The sequence below is a fragment of the Argopecten irradians genome, chromosome 11, assembly GCF_041381155.1.
Source record: "Argopecten irradians isolate NY chromosome 11, Ai_NY, whole genome shotgun sequence".
NCBI classification, from domain to species: domain Eukaryota; kingdom Metazoa; phylum Mollusca; class Bivalvia; order Pectinida; family Pectinidae; genus Argopecten; species Argopecten irradians.
The window spans coordinates 5,658,573-5,682,486 of record NC_091144.1 but is presented as its reverse complement, the minus strand read 5'-3'; the positions used below and the strand labels follow the sequence as shown (position 1 = coordinate 5,682,486).

The window sequence follows — 23,914 nt, the reverse complement described above, 5'->3', positions numbered from 1 at the left end:
TTAGAGATGTTTTTGGAAACTGACGTTTGGTGCACGTGTTTCCGAACATATCAGCCACACAATGATATATAAATGGTTTTCGCGAACTGTCGCAAAAGAAACTTGACAGATGTAAACATGTCTCCACGCCAATGGAGGTACCGTCGTAAGAACAGATGCTGGAAAAGAACTTTCCATCGACCACGAATACATACTTTAGTACTACATTACTCTATTATGACATATAAAGGTAGATTCACAAGAAAAATACTTCTCAGCCCCATCTATGTATGTTATGGAAACAATATAAAATCTCGGTGGTGTACGGCTCATACAATTGTAGCTGAAATTTTGATTGGAGGGTGTACGGCTCATAGCAATTGAGGTGTACGGTTTATAGTGACATCGATATCGGTAATTATCATAAAATCAATAAATGAGGTGTAAAATTATATAGATAATGTTTTTTTATGAATATACATTGTACATATATTTTTCAGTCAGATGACATGTAACGTCAGCGAATTTAGAACAAATTTCCCGACAATACCTACATCTATATATAGATACATTTGTACGTCGCCATCTGGATAGTAAAAAATAGGAATGTTAAAAACTTGAAACATTTTAGTTTTAACATATTTTATTGTCTTTGCTGGACTTTATAAATTGATGCACGTGTCTGAAAATATTTTGGTTTATATGATCAGCACTTTCAAATTTGTATCCACACTCAAGTTTCTTAAGTTATCTAATAAAATAATTCTGTCATTCACATACTTATCACATTGGAAGAAAACAAATTATAGATACTCTTACACTTATGACCACAGATACAATTTGGGCTGTTGATGAGGTTCAAACGAAACAAGTTTAACTTGCTGCATTAATGTCTTAAATTTGCATGTACAATATTGTATTTCTGTCACCGAAAATTGTAATAGGCTGGATCTTTTTCATCAGATTCAGAATTACATGATATGCATTTTTAAAAGTTGCTAATGGAGGTGATGATCTATTCACTTCACCAAAGTCATTCTACATACATGCAGAGAAGAATGTATAAAAGAAGATTTAGTTAGAGAAAGTCTATGAAGAGGAATTCTATAATTGCTAGTAGTTCTTAAAGGATAGTTGTAAATATTAGCGACTTTTGGAGGAAGAAGTGAATGGACATAGTTTGGTGCTAAATTATTCTCGATTTTATAGACTACACTGACCGCTGCACGGTGTTTTTTCTCCATGTTCTCCGGCTTTCCTCCACCAACAAACCTGGTACGTCCTTACTTGACCCTGACTGTTAATAGGACGTTAATCTTTTTTTTTATAATTATTTTATTTTTCCAAAGCATTTTTACAAATACAAAACAAAAGATTATCATCACTCATCGTCTGCCACATCAGTTTCATTCACCATCGTCATCATAATTTGCTGCATCAGCTTCATTCATCATTATCATCATCATCATCTTCATCATCATCATCACCATCATCATCATCACCATCACCATTCATCATCATCATCATTCATCGTCATCGTCATCATCATCACCATTTATCATCATCACCATTCATCATCATCATCATCATCATCATCATCATCATCATCATCATCATCATCATCATCATCATCATCTCCATTCATCACCATCACCATTCATCATCATCATCACCATCATCACCATCACCATTCATCATCATCATCATCATTCATCGTCATCGTCATCATCATCACCATTTATCATCATCACCATTCATCATCATCATCATCATCCATTCATCACCATCATCATCATCACCATTCATCATCACCATTCATCATCATCATCATCATCATCATTCAACATCTTCACCAGCACCATCATCATTCATCATCATCATCATCATCATCATCTTCTTCAGCAGCAACATTCATAATAACCATCGTCATTACCATTCTTCATCATAATCATCATCACCATCATCATCATTTACAGTCACAGTTTCATACACAATCATCATTGTCTGAGGCATCAGCTTCATTCATCTACATTATTATTGTTCATCATCATCATTCATCATCATCATCATCATCTGCAGTAGCAGCTTCTATTTACAAACATATGGTCCTCACTCCCACATCCACACAGACATACATACGCCACACACGCCTACATACACCCCCTCGCACGCAAGTTCAAGGAGAGAAAGAGGGAGGGAGATCGAGAGAGAGATAGAGATAGAGAGAGAGAGAGGACTAGAGATCGAAACAAGATGTATGTGGTGTTATAAACTCCTGGAGTTCAATGAAGGATAACTAATTTATGTACATGGTAAAAATGTTATAGTACATGATACATAGTTACATGTATATATTGCCATGATATGACTATCATAGATTGTCGCATTAAATAAAGAAACATACAAATAGTTAACTAGTCAGCTAAATCAATAAGTTTTTCCCATTTTCTCCATTCATTTTCACATTTCCGCTGAGCACCTCCACCTTTACTATTGGCAATATGTTTTTGAGAAATGTAATGTTCTTTAATTAAGTTGAGTAGAGCATGTGGACTTAAAATTTTATGCAAACATCTGGTTTTGTATATGTAATACTTAATAATAATCAAAATTTCATTGTCTACTCTATTTATAGGATGATATCTATTTTGTAAAAACAAACCAAAAAGAAAGCTTTGTTTATTTGGATATTAAGGGCACTAGAATAAAATCAAATCGTCAATTCTATAATCATTCGGATGATAAACACTCATGTCTTCACTTGGTTTGTTTATCATACAGATTCAATGAAAATCTGGACACACGAATGAAGGTTCTGGTCTGTTAGTCGAACCGTCAGGTTTAAGGCATATACAATATATATGTCATCTACTGTATTTAAACCTGATTGGATTCTATAGTTTAATCACACTGTATGTCAATTCTACTGAATGGCACTCCAACTGAAATATAATCATAAAATGTTTATTTTCAAAGCTGAAGTGTACGCGAGTATACATTAGATGTAAGTGTTTAGATTGGGTGTCCCAGTAATTACCGTGTTACCAGATATTACCCTGTTTGACAGGGCCTGTGTATTGTTAGTGTGTCACAGTACATATCATATGTCCTCTTAATCGGACAGTATTAAATACCGTAAACTAACGTCATTCGACAAATCGAAGGTCCAAACCTTTCCTGGAACTTCTGGGTGCTTCACAAAGAGACGAATTTGTTAACCGTGAAATTTTCGTCTCACAAAAGCGTGAAATGTTCTTTCTCCGAGACTGTATTTTCTTTGTAGCTGTCAACAACATGTTTTCATGTATAAAAGTCCCCACGATATATTGCATTTTCGGTGTGCTTTTTAAACCGAATTAAAATTATGATCTACATGAAAAGTTTGGTAAAATACATGTATAATATGTACATAGACTGTTACCAATTCTCATGTGCCTGTGATGTATTATGAGCTATGGTTTAGGAGTTGGAGGCAAAGTGGAGTATAGCAACCAATAAAAAACAAAAAACAATACCGACCTACGTTCAGCGTTCAGCACATGGCTATAAGGTGTTGAAGTCGACACCCAAAGGCGGAGGCTAGTTGTTATATAACCATACGTATTAGAGTAAAACTATAACCAACTCGGTTAGAACAATATTTCATTAATAACAAAATAAAAAAGAACATTTCTAATTGCAGTACTATATAGTGATAGAAATACAACCAATGAGTACTACAGCTTTTATGTATAAGAAATTTATTCTTGTGTCCGTCCACCTTCTTCTTCCACCAAATAGCAAATTACCAATCATCCATAATCATATCCGAACGATTTCAACAAAGTATATACTTAATATGGTTAATAGACATCATTAAATTGTCTAACATAAAAAACATTTGTTTCCTTTGTTGACTCTGATATTCCAGCCAGAGTCGTTGTTTGGAAACAAAATACTGAATTGCCTGCTATCTATACAACGAACTATACTTATATAGCGAATTGTCATTTTGAATTCGTTTTAAACTAATTTTACTGTATTATATTCCGTATTTGCATAAGACAGAGTAATATGTATCTGCACTTGTGTGTAGGAATGGTTTGTAACGTCGTGTATTTGAGAGTACAACGTCATACTTTTCAGATAAAACGACGTGAGTTTAGCTCAAAAATTGACGTCACATTGGATACCTACTCGCAAGGTAGGTGACTCTGTAGTATACACATGTAACTACAATATTGTAGCTCTGGATCTTTAGAAAGGTATTCAGTTATATACAATAGTGGGCCGGGTACGTATTTGCTACATGTACTAGTACCAGCCTGTATCTATACCTGGCCTGGCAGACCAGAAGCATAGATTTCGACTCACCTTGGCCTAAATCAGGCTGCCCATTTTAAGCGCAATCATGACAGATTGTGGCCATATCACTGTACTTTTGGATACACGTCTAAAGCTTTAATGTTTACTTAGTACCTCGGCACGTTTTACAGGTGTTTCTCACCTGTATAGCCGGGATCAACACACCTTGGAATTGATTACTTGATCGATAAAGGAGAAATTCCTATCATTATATAATCTTATTTATTTGTCTATATAGACCTTTAAAACTTTGTACTGGGGAAACGAGTTACACCATTTTACGTGGTCTGTCGGAGAGCGATCTGATCTGGTGAACACTCAGAAACTGCTCCGATACACGATATTTTACTACCAAAGTGATCTCAGTATCATGTGGACAAACTATATCGATCTGATATTACGTCAAACCCTTTAAATTTTTCGGACATCTTGTGGATATTATAACATTACAAGGAACGTTCACTTACATATCTTTAAACATTGCATCCCTGCAGGTAAGTATCTTCTATTTAATTGATTGCAATATCTACATCTCGTGATAATTAGTTAGAGAATTTAACAGCTAATAATGTTTCCAGCCTGATACATGTAACTTACTTTACACAGTTTATATATGACTATCTTTTTGGTATGTTTTGCAATTTTAATCTTTTTTTTCAACCGATGTAACGTAAAATGTTAATTGGCCCTTTGATCTTCAATTGAATGTAAAGAACGTTAAATGTTATCGTCTACTAACTTTTACAAAACGTTAACAACCAGGGTCATTTTAAAGGATGTGCATTGTACCAGATATAGATGGCGACAAAACCGGAGTACATGTACATGTACCATGAAAAACTAACGAGCAGCGGTTTGTACCCGGCAACTTCCCCACATGGGATTCGAACTCGCGATCCAGCGGTTTTTGGTAGACACGTTATATAACTTACGGATAATTTGTATGTTCCCGAGCCAGATTTGGCTATATGGACATCTTAGCGAAACCTTACAAATAAAATGTTTGTTTATGACCTATTTTAGTTAATACTTATATATACTGCCCCCGGATCATGACGTAACAAAGTACATATAATGTAAATGTAATGAGTGTTATGTTTGTCCGAGGTATTGTTGAAGCTCCCTAAACACATTAACCAACTGTGAATGTCCGGGTAAAGCGTATTCATTATAACTTGTCAAAACTGGTATATTATATAATTTATATTATATAATCCTGATCCCTGTTTATAACATTACATAGCTAAAACATAACATAAGTTATACTCCATTACATAGCTAAAACATAATACAAGTTTATACTGTACATTACATAGCTAAAACATAACACGAGTTATACTGTACATTACATAACTAAAACGTAACACGAGTTATACTGTACATTACATAACTAAAACGTAACATAAGTTATACTGTACATTATATAGCTAAAACATAAAACAAGTTATACTGTCCATTACATAGCTAAAACATAACACAAGTTATACTGTACATTACATAGCTAAAACATAACTTAAACTTTACTGTACAATACATAGCTGAAACGCAACACAAGTTACACTGTACAATACATAGCTAAAACATATCACAAGTTATACTGTACATTATACTGTCCATTACATAGCTAAAACATAACACAAGTTATACTGTACATTATATAGCTAAAACATAAAACAAGTTATACTGTCCATTACATAGCTAAAACATAACACAAGTTATACTGTACATTACATAGCTAAAACATAACAAAAGTTATACTGTACATTACATATCTAAAACATAACACGAGTTATACTGTACATTACATAACTAAAACATAACACGAGTTATACTGTACATTACATAGCTAAAACATAATACAAGTTATACTGTACATTACATAGGTAAAACATAACACAAGTTATACTGTACATTACATAACTAAAACATAACACGAGTTATACTGTACATTACATAGCTAAAACATAACACGAGTTATACTGTACATTACATAACTAAAACATAACACGAGTTATACTGTACATTACATAACTAAAACATAACACAAGTTATACTGTACATTACATAACTAAAACATAACATAAGTTATATTGTACATTACATATCTAAAACATAACACAAGTTATACTGTACATTACATAGCTAACATAACACAAGTTATACTGTACATTACATAACTAAAACATAACACAAATTATACTGTACATTACATAGCTAAAACATAACACGAGTTATACTGTACATTACATAACTAAAAGATAATACGAGTTATACTGTACATTGCATAGCTAAAACATAACATAAGTTATACTGTACATTACATAACTAAAACATAACACAGGTGATACTGTAAATATATAGCTAAAACATAACACAAGTTATACTGTACAATATATAGCTAAAACATAACATAAGTTATACTGTACATTACATAACTAAAACATAACACAAGTTATACTGTACATTACATAACTAAAACATAACATAAGTTATACTGTACATTACATATCTTAAACATAACACAAGTTATGCTGTACATTACATAGCTAAAACATAACACAAGTTATACTGTACATTACATAACTAAAACGTAACACAAGTTATACTGTACATTACATAGCTAAAACATAACACAAGTTATACTGCACATTACATAGCTAAAACATACCACAAGTTATACTGTACATCACATAACTAAAACATAACAGAAGTTATACTGTACATTACATAGCTAAAACATAACACAAGTTATACTGTACATTACATAGCTAAAACACAACACAAGTTATACTGTACATTACATAGATAAAACATAACACAAGTTATACTGTACATTACATAGCTAAAACATAACACAAGTTATACTGTACATTACATAACTTAAACATAATACGAGTTATACTGTACATTACATAACTAAAACATAATGAGTTATACTGTACATTACATAGCTAAAACATAACACAAGTTATACTGTACATTACATAGCTAAAACATAACACAAGTTATACTGTACATTACATAGATAAAACATAACACAAGTTATACTGTACATTACATAGCTAAAACATAACACAAGTTATACTGTACATTACATAGATAAAACATAACACAAGTTATACTGTACATTACATATCTAAAACATAACACAAGTTATACTGTACATTACATAACTTAAACATAATACGAGTTATACTGTACATTACATAGCTAAAACATAACATAAGTTATACTGTACATTACATAACTAAAACATAACACAAGTTATACTGTACAATATATAGCTAAAACATAACACAAGTTATACTGTACAATATATAGCTAAAACATAACATAAGTTATACTGTACATTACATATCTAAAACATAACACAAGTTATACTGTACATTACATAGCTAACATAACACAAGTTATAATGTACATTACATAACTAAAACGTAACATAAGTTATACTGTACATTTCATAGGTAAAACATAACACAAGTTATACTGTACATCACATAGCTAAAACATAACACAAGTTATACTGTACATTACATAGCTAAAACATAACACTAGTTATACTGTACATTACATAGCTAAAACATAACACAAGTTATACTGTACATTACATAGCTAAAACATAACACGAGTTATACTGTACATTACATAGCTTAAACATAACACGAGTTATACTGTACATTACATAACTAAAACATAACACGAGTTATACTGTACATTACATAACTTAAACATAACACAAGTTATACTGTACATTACATAGCTAAAACATAACACAAGTTATACTGTACATTACATAACTAAAACATAACACAAGTTATACTGTACATTACATAGGTAAAACATAACATAAGTTTTACTGTACATTACATAACTAAAACATAACATAAGTTATACTGTACATTACATAGCTGTTATTAAACGTTTAATATCTTTAGTTTGATATCAACATGTAGCTTATGAAAATGATATTGGTGTTACTGTGGTATTTCTGATTTCGTCCCATAATTATCACCAGCGGGATGTAGGGGTGGCTGGTACATATTGGTACTGGAACCAATGCCTTTCTTTGTGTCCTGTTGTAACTGTGAATCTGTAGTTCAGCCTGGCGATTATTGCTTACTTATTATTTGCTCTACATAAAATAACTTACATATTTATTTGTGGGTTAGGAAGCTAAGTCTGTAAACCCCAATAATAACAAGTACATTCCTTTACCAGTATTTACGGAAGTTATTTACTCCGTATAGCCGTGTCCAACATACATTTTAACTGAACATCTGATGTTATAGGCAGTGGAATTTAGATCTTAGAGTATTTTGATAACTGACCGACATCAGAGTCGCCATAGCTTATCTAGTTTCACGTTATTATAATTCCCTGAGATACAAGGTGTATAGTTATACAGGGGTCTAGATATTGAGGACTTTACTTTGTAATTGACCTGCATCTCCACATCCTCTATACGCCAGGGGTTACTATCCGCCAGAGTGGCAGTAATGTCAGTAGTATCGAGGAATGTAGTATGTAGCTCCCGTGTTTCGACTTGTTCCTGTTTTTCATATCTATAAATGTTGTTGCATTGTTCTACATCCCTCCTCCACAGTTTGAATTGACAAACTGTAAGTGAATCATTTGAAAATACTGATATTTATCACTGATATTTGACCTCCGTGCCCCTTTTGGCCCTATATAAAGGTTAAAGCAGTAGTTTATCTATGGTGACCCTGTGTACAGTATCGTCCACTCACCGATAAGGAGGATCACACATTATTGATAACAATGTCAAATTCTTCTATCTTTGATGGTATCAGAAGACCAAGGTCCTGTTACATCAGTGTAAGAAAAGGTTAAGTACAAAAAGGTCAAGGTTGTTAGTAAAGTAGCTTTCTCGAATCAGGTCAAGTTAACAGAACGAATAAGTTAAGGACTAAACTACAGTATCAGAAGGTCGGTGTCTGCAATTCTATATTACAAGTGTTTAACTGTATTAATGAACATAGTATACTGATCTCAGATCATTAAGATACTTTCTTTTGCTGATACTAAATTTCGCGATTTCCGTTTCAAATCTTTTTCGCGGAGATAAAGTTTAGCGGATTTAAATTTGAATTGAGATATCTTTGAATTTAATTTTGCAAGAATGGTCTAACATATTCTTAAGCGGAGATATACTTGGATCGCAAAATTCGTGAAAATAAATTCCACTTAAAAGAAAATTGGTTTACAGTATTCAAACTGTGTTTAGAAAAAGTTGATGGGTTGATTGATCAGACTTAATGTCCAATTCACAATATAGCTGTCGTTGACAAGGACGATCCCCTTCTGTATGGGAGGTGTTGTATATATACTGTCAAAGGCATCAAGCACAACGCTCCATCTGATAACACTATACTGATAACAGGCAAACTTGCCAGTTGACAGACAGAGCACACGGTATACGGACAGAATAGGACATCCAGTCTTACAAAGGTCAAGACACGGACAGATAAAGGTCAAGGAAGACATCTAGTCAAACAAACGTCAAGTACATGAAGAGAGGAGGACATGTAGTCCAACGAAGGTCAAGACACGGAAAGAGGACAACTGGTCTTACAAGGTCAAGTACATTGACATACAAACAGAGCACACGGTATACGGCCAGAGTAGGACATCCAGTCTAACAAAGGTCAAGACACCGACAGATGACTTCCAGTCAAATAAAGGTCAAGACACGGCCAGAGTAGGACATCTAGTCTCACAAAGGTCAAGACACCGACAGATGACTTCCAGTCAAATAAAGGTCAAGACACGGCCAGAGTAGAACATCCAGTCTAACAAAGGTCAAGACACAATACTTCCAGTCAAATAAAGGTCAAGACACGGCCAGAGTAGGACTTCTAGTCTCACAAAGGTCAAGACACGGACAGATGACTTCCAGTCAAATAAAGGTCAAGTACACGACCAGTGGGAGGAGCAAACAGTCTACCAAAGGTCAAATACACGGACAGAGGAGGACATGTAGTCTAACAAATCTCAAGTACACGGCCAGAGGAGGAAATCTAGTCTCACAAAGGTCAAGACACGGACAGATGACTTCCAGTCAAATAAAGGTCAAGTACACGACCAGTGGAGGACAAACAGTCTACCAAAGGTCAAATACACGGACAGAGGAGTACATGTAGTCTAACAAATCTCAAGTACACGGCCAGAGGAGGAAATCTAGTCTCACAAAGGTCAAGACACGGACAGATGACTTCCAGTCAAATAAAGGTCAAGTACACGGCCAGTGGAGGACAAACAGTCTACCAAAGGTCAAATACACGGACAGAGGAGGACATGTAGTCTAACAAATCTCAAGTACACGGCCAGAGGAGGAAATCTAGTCTCACAAAGGTCAAGACACGGACAGATGACTTCCAGTCAAATAAAGGTCAAGTACACGACCAGTGGAGGACAAACAGTCTACCAAAGGTCAAATACACGGACAGAGGAGGACATGTAGTCTAACAAATCTCAAGTACACGGCCAGAGGAGGAAATCTAGTCTCACAAAGGTCAAGACACGGACAGATGACTTCCAGTCAAATAAAGGTCAAGTACACGACCAGTGGAGGACAAACAGTCTACCAAAGGTCAAATACACGGACAGAGGAGTACATGTAGTCTAACAAATCTCAAGTACACGACCAGAGGAGGAAATCTAGTCTCACAAAGGTCAAGACACGGACAGATGACTTCCAGTCAAATAAAGGTCAAGTACACGACCAGTGGAGGACAAACAGTCTACCAAAGGTCAAATACACGGACAGAGGAGGACATGTAGTCTAACAAATCTCAAGTACACGGCCAGAGGAGGAAATCTAGTCTCACAAAGGCCAAGACACGGACAGATGACTTCCAGTCAAATAAAGGTCAAGTACACGACCAGTGGAGGACAAACAGTCTACCAAAGGTCAAATACACGGACAGAGGAGGACATGTAGTCTAACAAATCCCAAGTACACGGCCAGAGGAGGAAATCTAGTCTCACAAAGGCCAAGACACGGACAGATGACTTCCAGTCAAATAAAGGTCAAGTACACGACCAGTGGAGGACAAACAGTCTACCAAAGGTCAAATACACGGACAAAGGAGGACATGTAGTCTAACAACTCTCAAGTACACGGCCAGAGGAGGAAATCTAGTCTCACAAAGGTCAAGACACGGACAGATGACTTCGAGTCAAATAAAGGTCAAGTACACGGCCAGAGGAGGATAAACAGTCTAACAAAGGTCAAATACACGGACAGAGGAGGACATGTAGTCTAACAAATCTCAAGTACACGGCCAGAGGAGTAAATCTAGTCTCACAAAGGTCAAGACACGGACAGATGACTTCCAGTCAAATAAAGGTCAAGTACACGGCCAGAGGAGGATAAACAGTCTAACAAAGGTCAAATACACGGACAGAGGAGGGCATGTAGTCTAACAAATCTCAAGTACACGGCCAGAGGAGGAAATCTAGTCTAACAAAGGTTAAGTACACGGACAGAGGAGGACATCTAGTCTTACAAAGTTCAAGTACATGGACAGAAGACATCCAGTCTAACTAATGCCAATTACACTGCCAGAGGAGGACATATAGTCCAACAAAGGTCAAGACACGGAAAGAGGACAATTGGTCTTACAAGGTCAAGTACATTGACATACAAACAGAGCACACGGTATACGGCCAGAGTAGGACATCTAGTCTAACAAAGGTCAAGACACCGACAGATGACTTCCAGTCAAATAAAGGTCAAAACACGGCCAGAGTAGGACATCTAGTCTCACAAAGGTCAAGACACGGACAGATGACTTCCAGTCAAATAAAGGTCAAGACACGGCCAGAGGAAGACAAACAGTCTAACAAAGGTCAAATACACGGACAGAGGACATCCAGTCTAACAAATCTCAAGTACACGGCCAGAGGAGGAAATCTAGTCTCACAAAGGTCAAGACACGGACAGATGACTTCCAGTGAAATGAAGGTCAAGAACACGGCCAGAGGAGGACAAACAGTCTACCAAAGGTCAAATACACGGCCAGAGGAGGACATGTAGTCTAACAAATATCAAGTACACGGCCAGAGGAGGAAATCTAGTCTCACAAAGGTCAAGACACGGACAGATGACTTCCAGTCAAATAAAGGTCAAGTACACGGCCAGAGGAGGATAAACAGTCTAACAAAGGTCAAATACACGGACAGAGGAGGACTTGTAGTCTAACAAATCTCAAGTACACGGCCAGAGGAGGAAATCTAGTCTCACAAAGGTCAAGACACGGAAAGAGGACAACTGGTCTTACAAGGTCAAGTACATTGACATACAAACAGAGCACACGGTATACGGACTGAGTAGGACATCCAGTCTAACAAAGGTCAAGACACCGACAGATGACTTCCAGTCAAATAAAGGTCAAGACACGGACAGATGACTTCCAGTCAAATAAAGGTCAAGACACGGCCAGATGACTTCCAGTCTAACAAAGGTCAAGACACGGACAGATGACTTCCAGTCAAATAAAGGTCAAGACACGGCCAGAGTAGGACATCCAGTCTAACAAAGGTCAAGACACCGACAGATGACTTCCAGTCAAATAAAGGTCAAGACAAGGACAGATGACTTCCAGTCTAACAAAGGTCAAGACACGGACAGATGACTTCCAGTCAAATAAAGGTCAAGACACGGCCAGAGTAGGACATCTAGTCTCACAAAGGTCAAGACACGGACAGATGACTTCCAGTCAAATAAAGGTCAAGACACGGCCAGAGGAGGACAAACAGTCTAACAAAGGTCAAATACACGGACAGAGGACAAACAGTCTAACAAAGGTCAAATGCACGGACAGAGGACATCCAGTCTAACAAATCTCAAGTACACGGCCAGAGGAGGAAATCTAGTCTCGCAAAGGTCAAGACACGGACAGATGACTTCCAGTCAAATGAAGGTCAAGTACACGGCCAGTGGAGGGCAAACAGTCTACCAAAGGTCAAATACACGGACAGAGGAGTACATGTAGTCTAACAAATCTCAAGTACACGGCCAGAGGAGGAAATCTAGTCTCACAAAGGTCAAGACACGGACAGATGACTTCCAGTCAAATAAAGGTCAAGACACGGCCAGAGGAGGACAAACAGTCTAACAAAGGTCAAATACACGGACAGAGGAGGGCATGTAGTCTAACAAATCTCAAGTACACGGCCAGAGGAGGAAATCTAGTCTCACAAAGGTCAAGACACGGACAGATGACTTCCAGTCAAATAAAGGTCAAGACACGGCTAGAGGAGGGCAAACAGTCTAACAAAGGTCAAATACACGGACAGAGGAGGGCATATAGTCTAACAAATCTCAAGTACACGGCCAGAGGAGAAAATCTAGTCTAACAAAGGTTAAGTACACGGACAGAGGAGGACATCTAGTCTTACAAAGTTCAAGTACATGGACAGAAGACATCCAGTCTAACTAATGCCAATTACACGGCCAGAGGAGGACATGTAGTCTAACAAAGGTCAAGACACGGACAGAGGACAACTAGTCTTACAAAGTCAATTCCATGGACAGAGGACATACAGTTTTACAAATGTCAATAACACTGCCAGAGGAGGACATCGAGTTTGAGAAAGTTCAAATTCACGGACAGAGAAGACATCTAGTCAAACAATAGTCAAAAGACGGACAGATGACTTCCGGTCTAACAAAGGCCAAATACACGGACAGAGGAAGAAATCTGGTCTAACAAAGTTCAAGAACATGGACAGAGGAGGACATCCGATCTAACAAAGGTCAAGACACGGACAGAGGACAACTAGTCTTACAAGGTCAAGTACATAGACAGAGGACATACAGTCTAACATATGTCAAGTACACGGCGAAAGGAGGAAATCAAGTCTAACAAAGTTCAAATTCACGGACAGAGGAGGAAATCTAGTCTTACAAAGGTCAAGTAAATTGACAGAGGAGGGCATCTAGTCTGACAAAGTTCAAGTACACGGACAGAGGAGGACATCTAATCTAACAAAGGTCAAGACACGGACAGGGGACAACTATACTAACAAAGTCAAGTACATGGACAGAGGACATACATTCTAACAAATGTCAAGTACACGGACAGAGGAGGACATCTAGTCTAACAAAGGTCAAGACACGGACAGATAACCTCCAGTCTAATAACGGTCAAGTACACGACCACAGGAGGAGATCTAGTCTTACAAAGGTCAAGTAAATTGACAGAGGAGGGCATCTAGTCTGACAAAGTTCAAGTACACGGACAGAGGAGGACATCTAATCTAACAAAGGTCAAGACACGGACAGGGGACAACTAGACTAACAAAGTCAAGTACATGGACAGAGGACATACATTCTAACAAATGTCAAGTACACGGACAGAGGAGGACATCTAGTCAAACAAAAGTCAAGACACGGACAGATGACTTCCAGTCAAATAAAGGTCAAGTACACGGACAGAGGAAGATATCCAGTCTAACAAAGGTCAGGTCATCGGAAAGAGGAGGACATCCAGTCTAACAAAGTTTAAGTACACGGACAGAGGAGGACATCTAGTCTAACAAAGGATACGTACATGGACAGAGGAGGACATCCTGTCTACATCCTGTCTAACCAAGGTCAAGACACGGACAGAGGAGGACATCCAGTCTAACAAAGGTCAAGTACACGGTCAGAGAACATCCAGTCTAACGACGGTCACGTACGCGGACAAGGGAGAAAAAAACTAAGGATTGACAGATGAGGACATCCAGTATAACAAATGTCTAATACACGGACATAGGAGGGCAGCCAGTATAACAAATGTCTAATACACGGGCATAGGAGGGCAGCCAGTCTGGTGACGGCCAAATACACGGACATAGGAGGGCAGCCAGTCTGGTGACGGCCAAATACACGGACATAGGAGGGCAGCCTGTCTGGTGACGGCCAAATACACGGACATAGGAGGGCAGCCAGTCTGGTGACGGCCAAATACACGGATAAAGGACTACAATTAATAAATAATGGATAGATATAAGGCCAAAGGGGACAGTTAACAAAGACCATGGTACACGGACAGAGGAGGACAGACAATTCCGATGTCAACTCTAACTATTTCTCTGCTGTAGAGCTAACTTGTCATTGAGCGAACTTCAAAAGGCTTTAATTGTACCCAATTCAAGGCATTCAAGGCCAGTAATACTCGTGCGAAATGTTAGGAGATACCCTAATCAAGGCAATTGTCTTTAGTATTCGGCGATAATATGACGGCCTTCAGATTTCTTTAAAAGTCGGGGCTGTTGATCTGTCTTTTTATCTTGGCGTGTAATATAGCAGTTTAAATACCATCATTACACTCCGTATCGTGTTACTGCCGAAGAATTTCGGTAATTATCTTGCCTCTAGTATATACAGTAGACTTTTTATCATATATTAACATGTATCAATATTCCGTGCACAGGGGTATGACACGGTCTAAACTAGTATTGATGAACGCGTTCGAAAGTTGGGGCATTTTTATACGTCGACACATCATAGAGCGAAAATAATTACCTCGTTCAAATTGTTTATGTTTTCGACTTTTCAAATCCCAATAATACTAAAGTCTCAGCAATATGATCCCGTATTCTATGGAATAAGTATTAGTAATTCGGATATCTTTCAGCCCCCTATGATTACCTATGTGCTTTACGATACTGTGTGACTTTAGTAACGCTATCTAATGAGGCCCATGTCAACAATATTCTATAGCATTACTAGTATAACAACAAAACATTATTGTCTATCAAAATAACATATATAAATAGTTTGACGATGAAGATATCTATGTCAATCTTGATTGCATCAGGATCTTGGTGTTAGAGATGCTACAGCTAAATTTATTTTGATAAAAGACAGAGTTGATGGAGAAATATCACTTATAATTTTGTATTACACAATCAGAATCCCTGATTATATAAAGATGTTCGTAACAGACTACACGATTTTTATACATTAAAATCATTGTCTTTGCTAGGGATCGAACTCGAACTCGGAACCTCTGGTGTATTTTCATTCTATCTAGTCTATTTAGTCTATTGCGATACCACAATCGTTTGGGCTTATAAAGAGAAATCTCTTACTGTTATAATTAGTATTTAGGGTTACATGTTAGAGGAATGTGACTAGATTAATTATCACAATCTTCAAACGAGTGTACTTAGTAAATATATACATGTAGAATACATCTTTATGTTCTCAAAGACAATACAACAATAACATCAGTAATTATACTTTTATCCATTTGATATCCCCAAAATGTCTTCATATCCCAAATACATTTTTTTTTAATTAACCACAACATCTGTAGATATTAAATTGTTTGCGTTACCTTTAAACAGCCCACTTTACGCCATTACATTGGAGACTGTTTAATTTAATCACCTTATTGTTGGTCACCTTGACTGAACATTAATGCCGTGACACGCCCTACTATCGGTGGGTATCGGGCGTGATCATTAGAAATCATAGCGAATCTGATTAGTTTTTACTAATCAGACGTATACCGTTTACAACTAACTTATACTTAAAATTGCAAAACAATCATCTATGTTTTCTATGTAGCGATTATTGGCGACCTTCACTTCGAAAAGTTATTTCAAATGTTATAAATGTAAATATGTTAAACCGTGCCTAACAAGGAGTCACATACAAAAACTCAAATGCATAAGTTTACCTTATATTCTTGTGATTCCTTTTTCTCGTTTCAGATGATTCATTTTCAATTACTAGTTTCCAAGTTCTTCAAGTCTCGAAACTTTCACTACCACACGATGGACTAATTGTGACATGTCGCAGTTCGATGAAGTACTGAAACATCCAGCATGTTAAAGCAATACGCGGTTCCATTGCCTAAACCTGTTCGTGGTGAAAACGCATTTATATACCCACTGAATGTGAGCGCCTTCGACGCTCATAGAATCAGGAGGGGAAATGGCGCTACAGCATCAACGTATTGGAGATCGCCATATCATGGTCCGGACACAAATACGCTTGATATTCAATTCAAAAATACAGAGATATACAACACAACAATCAGAAAACAACTCGAGGCAAAGGACAAATCCGTTAAAAGCATTTTGAAAAACAGTTTATTACCATCCTCGTCAGAAAAATCTGTTTCAGAGAGGTCAAAGACGCCGGAAGGACGGAAGCCTAAGTATAACTTGAGAGTTCCCTCTCCAAATCAATCTCGACAAAGTGGAAAGAAAGGGAAGAGGGTAAAATTTGACGACAGGTATGGTCGTCTTAGTAATCTGGAATCTAAGTATAGAATGCTACAGAATAAGAGGAAAGCCAACGCAGAGGTTTGCTCCGACAGCATTACTATTAATGACAGCGAAAAGGTTACTGTGAACGAGCCTGCTTGTCGTTTCCATAGCGACACCAACTCGGAGCCAACAAAACAGGACAAAAATCAAGAACATACAGTGTGTGAACAACAGAGCGTGTTTTATCTACAGGAGACCGAGGGATGCACTGAGAACCCCGAAAATGAGGAAAAACTGCCAGAATTCGAGCCAATCACCGAGAAATTAGGTTCAGTTCATATAACAGACGACAACGAAGAGACTGAATTTCCAAAGAATGGGGGCGAGGTGCTTAGTTTTGAGGAGACGGCCGATGTGTTATGTGAACAAATTCCTTTATTGTGTGACGTTAATCTTGGAGAGCATCTTGATACGTCTCTCTTCCAAAAGACAAATAAATCACCAATTTCAAATGTGACTACACGTGACGCTACTGGCAAACGTTCGAAATCTTTGGTAAAAAGTAAAACAGCGCCAAATCTTCTGATGACGCGGTACGCACATTCGTCAAATGACGTCCGGAGCAGAAGAGCGTCATTTGACAGTTATCCATTAGCTTCCAAAGTCGCTCTCGGTCGTCGACGTATTTCCGGTAAAACGACTGTAAACACACTAGGTGGAGCTGTGGTCACACGATCTCATGTTCGTCCTGTTATGTTTTCGAGACTTTCTCGTGAGTCATCGCATGTTCACGCGATTGCTGAAAGTAGCCAATCTTCTTACAAGAATTTCTGTGACAAAAGTAAAACAAATCAAATTGTAAACTGGCTGGAACATGTTAAACAAATTCAATCTCGTGAAGGACCGTGTATCCAGGCAGACAGTGACATTGATGACAATCAGTGTGATACATTGTAAAGCTTAAGATTGAGATTATCTTCTCATAATTTATCAGATATATGACGTCACAGTTTGACGAGCTTTTGATTGGCATATAACTGCGTAATTATGCTTTATAAGGCAAACAGAAATGCTATATAGTAGATTCATCATAAGGATTCATAGATGTGTGATGTCATTATCGACAGGGATAATATCAGATTATCATGTTAGGCTGTGTTACATCGTCATCAAATAAATCATTTCAAGTAAATCATTAAAGCCCCACTACTTTTCGAAACGGATTAGAAAATGAATTGTTTGACAAGTATTCAGGAGATGGTGTGCTGGAAATATCGAAACATGTTTAATAAATCATTTTTCGTAATTAACTACACAGACAGGGAAAAAAATCCTTGTACATGTGCATAATACATCCCGAGACCAACCAAGGGACCAAGTAAAGGTCTTACACGTAATAGCCAAGTGGTATTTATACAGAGGGCAAATTGTGTTGAAATTGATCATTTAGGATCTTCAGAAAATGGTCTTATTGTGCAGGTGGTCTTTATACAGAGGTGGTCGCTAAGGCAGGTTTGATTTCTATCATCTATTTAATCTAAGAATATGATTCTGCATGGCTACGATATTCACATTTACAGTACTGTATTACCAATCTGTTATGTAAATAAAACTCTTTCCTGATTGGTAATTTCTAGATCCGCGTTTGTTATATTTTTGATGCTTTTAATACTAATTTAAGGGTCAATATAATGTGATCAGGTGGGGGTGTTGCTTGGAGTCTTCGACGATATGCTTCAGTGATATAGCACTATAAAAAGGACAAGAAAACACAACACGGATATACCGCAGTCTCCCAAAACACGCGCTATACACATACATGGGAGACCGTCCTTACATGACGCTGGCAGTTATAGGACATTAATTTAGCACACAAATAAGCTATTAAAATGATAAATTGATAATAAGGTATTCCTGTTTCTAATGGAAAAGTTAAGTGTGTATTGGTGCAATGTAAAATTAGAAAATTATGTTTTCGCCTGAAATAAATCGGCCCATATTGTTTATTAACCTTGCAGAAATGTACTAGGGACTCAGGAATTCATCAGTCTTTATACATTTGGATCTCATTGTCTATAGAGCTTGCGAAATGTTAGGAGATACCCTAATCAAGGCAATTGTCCTTAGTTTTCGGCGATAATATGACGGCCTTCAGATTTCTTTAAAAGTCGGGGCTGTTGATCTGTCTTTTTATCTTGGCGTGTAATATAGCAGTTTAAATACCATCATTACACTCCGTATCGTGTTACTGCCGAAGAATTTCGGTAATTATCTTGCCTCTAGTATATACAGTAGACTTTTTATCATATATTAACATGTATCAATATTCCGTGCACAGGGGTATGACACGGTCTAAACTAGTATTGATGAACGCGTTCGAAAGTTGGGGCATTTTTATACGTCGACACATCATAGAGCGAAAATAATTACCTCGTTCAAATTGTTTATGTTTTCGACTTTTCAAATCCCAATAATACTAAAGTCTCAGCAATATGATCCCGTATTCTATGGAATAAGTATTAGTAATTCGGATATCTTTCAGCCCCCTATGATTACCTATGTGCTTTACGATACTGTGTGACTTTAGTAACGCTATCTAATGAGGCCCATGTCAACAATATTCTATAGCATTACTAGTATAACAACAAAACATTATTGTCTATCAAAATAACATATATAAATAGTTTGACGATGAAGATATCTATGTCAATCTTGATTGCATCAGGATCTTGGTGTTAGAGATGCTACAGCTAAATTTATTTTGATAAATGACAGAGTTGATGGAGAAATATCACTTATAATTTTGTATTACACAATCAGAATCCCTGATTATATAAAGATGTTCGTAACAGACTACACGATTTTTATACATTAAAATCATTGTCTTTGCTAGGGATCGAACTCGAACTCGGAACCTCTGGTGTATTTTCATTCTATCTAGTCTATTTAGTCTATTGCGATACCACAATCGTTTGGGCTTATAAAGAGAAATCTCTTACTGTTATAATTAGTATTTAGGGTTACATGTTAGAGGAATGTGACTAGATTAATTATCACAATCTTCAAACGAGTGTACTTAGTAAATATATACATGTAGAATACATCTTTATGTTCTCAAAGACAATACAACAATAACATCAGTAATTATACTTTTATCCATTTGATATCCCCAAAATGTCTTCATATCCCAAATACATTTTTTTTTAATTAACCACAACATCTGTAGATATTAAATTGTTTGCGTTACCTTTAAACAGCCCACTTTACGCCATTACATTGGAGACTGTTTAATTTAATCACCTTATTGTTGGTCACCTTGACTGAACATTAATGCCGTGACACGCCCTACTATCGGTGGGTATCGGGCGTGATCATTAGAAATCATAGCGAATCTGATTAGTTTTTACTAATCAGACGTATACCGTTTACAACTAACTTATACTTAAAATTGCAAAACAATCATCTATGTTTTCTATGTAGCGATTATTGGCGACCTTCACTTCGAAAAGTTATTTCAAATGTTATAAATGTAAATATGTTAAACCGTGCCTAACAAGGAGTCACATACAAAAACTCAAATGCATAAGTTTACCTTATATTCTTGTGATTCCTTTTTCTCGTTTCAGATGATTCATTTTCAATTACTAGTTTCCAAGTTCTTCAAGTCTCGAAACTTTCACTACCACACGATGGACTAATTGTGACATGTCGCAGTTCGATGAAGTACTGAAACATCCAGCATGTTAAAGCAATACGCGGTTCCATTGCCTAAACCTGTTCGTGGTGAAAACGCATTTATATACCCACTGAATGTGAGCGCCTTCGACGTTCATAGAATCAGGAGGGGAAATGGCGCTACAGCATCAACGTATTGGAGATCGCCATATCATGGTCCGGACACAAATACGCTTGATATTCAATTCAAAAATACAGAGATATACAACACAACAATCAGAAAACAACTCGAGGCAAAGGACAAATCCGTTAAAAGCATTTTGAAAAACAGTTTATTACCATCCTCGTCAGAAAAATCTGTTTCAGAGAGGTCAAAGACGCCGGAAGGACGGAAGCCTAAGTATAACTTGAGAGTTCCCTCTCCAAATCAATCTCGACAAAGTGGAAAGAAAGGGAAGAGGGTAAAATTTGACGACAGGTATGGTCGTCTTAGTAATCTGGAATCTAAGTATAGAATGCTACAGAATAAGAGGAAAGCCAACGCAGAGGTTTGCTCCGACAGCATTACTATTAATGACAGCGAAAAGGTTACTGTGAACGAGCCTGCTTGTCGTTTCCATAGCGACACCAACTCGGAGCCAACAAAACAGGACAAAAATCAAGAACATACAGTGTGTGAACAACAGAGCGTGTTTTATCTACATGAGACCGAGGGATGCACTGAGAACCCCGAAAATGAGGAAAAACTGCCAGAATTCGAGCCAATCACCGAGAAATTAGGTTCAGTTCATATAACAGACGACAACGAAGAGACTGAATTTCCAAAGAATGGGGGCGAGGTGCTTAGTTTTGAGGAGACGGCCGATGTGTTATGTGAACAAATTCCTTTATTGTGTGACGTTAATCTTGGAGAGCATCTTGATACGTCTCTCTTCCAAAAGACAAATAAATCACCAATTTCAAATGTGACTACACGTGACGCTACTGGCAAACGTTCGAAATCTTTGGTAAAAAGTAAAACAGCGCCAAATCTTCTGATGACGCGGTACGCACATTCGTCAAATGACGTCCGGAGCAGAAGAGCGTCATTTGACAGTTATCCATTAGCTTCCAAAGTCGCTCTCGGTCGTCGACGTATTTCCGGTAAAACGACTGTAAACACACTAGGTGGAGCTGTGGTCACACGATCTCATGTTCGTCCTGTTATGTTTTCGAGACTTTCTCGTGAGTCATCGCATGTTCACGCGATTGCTGAAAGTAGCCAATCTTCTTACAAGAATTTCTGTGACAAAAGTAAAACAAATCAAATTGTAAACTGGCTGGAACATGTTAAACAAATTCAATCTCGTGAAGGACCGTGTATCCAGGCAGACAGTGACATTGATGACAATCAGTGTGATACATTGTAAAGCTTAAGATTGAGATTATCTTCTCATAATTTATCAGATATATGACGTCACAGTTTGACGAGCTTTTGATTGGCATATAACTGCGTAATTATGCTTTATAAGGCAAACAGAAATGCTATATAGTAGATTCATCATAAGGATTCATAGATGTGTGATGTCATTATCGACAGGGATAATATCAGATTATCATGTTAGGCTGTGTTACATCGTCATCAAATAAATCATTTCAAGTAAATCATTAAAGCCCCACTACTTTTCGAAACGGATTAGAAAATGAATTGTTTGACAAGTATTCAGGAGATGGTGTGCTGGAAATATCGAAACATGTTTAATAAATCATTTTTCGTAATTAACTACACAGACAGGGAAAAAAATCCTTGTACATGTGCATAATACATCCCGAGACCAACCAAGGGACCAAGTAAAGGTCTTACACGTAATAGCCAAGTGGTATTTATACAGAGGGCAAATTGTGTTGAAATTGATCATTTAGGATCTTCAGAAAATGGTCTTATTGTGCAGGTGGTCTTTATACAGAGGTGGTCGCTAAGGCAGGTTTGATTTCTATCATCTATTTAATCTAAGAATATGATTCTGCATGGCTACGATATTCACATTTACAGTACTGTATTACCAATCTGTTATGTAAATAAAACTCTTTCCTGATTGGTAATTTCTAGATCCGCGTTTGTTATATTTTTGATGCTTTTAATACTAATTTAAGGGTCAATATAATGTGATCAGGTGGGGGTGTTGCTTGGAGTCTTCGACGATATGCTTCAGTGATATAGCACTATAAAAAGGACAAGAAAACACAACACGGATATACCGCAGTCTCCCAAAACACGCGCTATACACATACATGGGAGACCGTCCTTACATGACGCTGGCAGTTATAGGACATTAATTTAGCACACAAATAAGCTATTAAAATGATAAATCGATAATAAGGTATTCCTGTTTCTAATGGAAAAGTTAAGTGTGTATTGGTGCAATGTAAAATTAGAAAATTATGTTTTCGCCTGAAATAAATCGGCCCATATTGTTTATTAACCTTGCAGAAATGTACTAGGGACTCAGGAATTCATCAGTCTTTATACATTTGGATCTCATTGTCTATAGAGCTTTTTCAAACGTTTCAAAATCCATTCATGTATATCTTGTCGGGTGAGCTTCTCTCTTTTCTTAAGAAAGGAATGGTAATATTTCGAACCCTCTTTTATATACATGTACATTTTCTTCGGAAAAATATGGCAAGCTGAAAGCTAGTT

The 23,914-nt window shown here is 37.0% G+C and overlaps 1 protein-coding gene across 1 annotated transcript; it reads left to right on the top strand.

The window, feature by feature from the left end:
- The first annotated feature begins 4,373 nt into the window (after positions 1–4,373).
- On the top strand, positions 4,374–19,419 carry LOC138334359 (uncharacterized). Its single transcript, XM_069283018.1, has 2 exons — positions 4,374–4,817; positions 17,059–19,419. Exon 2 carries the CDS (start codon positions 17,173–17,175, stop codon positions 18,514–18,516), a length of 1,344 nt encoding a protein of 447 aa, XP_069139119.1. The 5' UTR covers positions 4,374–4,817; positions 17,059–17,172; the 3' UTR covers positions 18,517–19,419.
- Positions 19,420–23,914: the final 4,495 nt, after the last annotated feature.

Bases quoted from the DNA above. Each gene is read 5' to 3' on its own strand.
- LOC138334359 (XM_069283018.1), top strand. From the start codon at position 17,173: ATGTTAAAGCAATACGCGGTTCCATTGCCTAAACCTGTTCGTGGTGAA.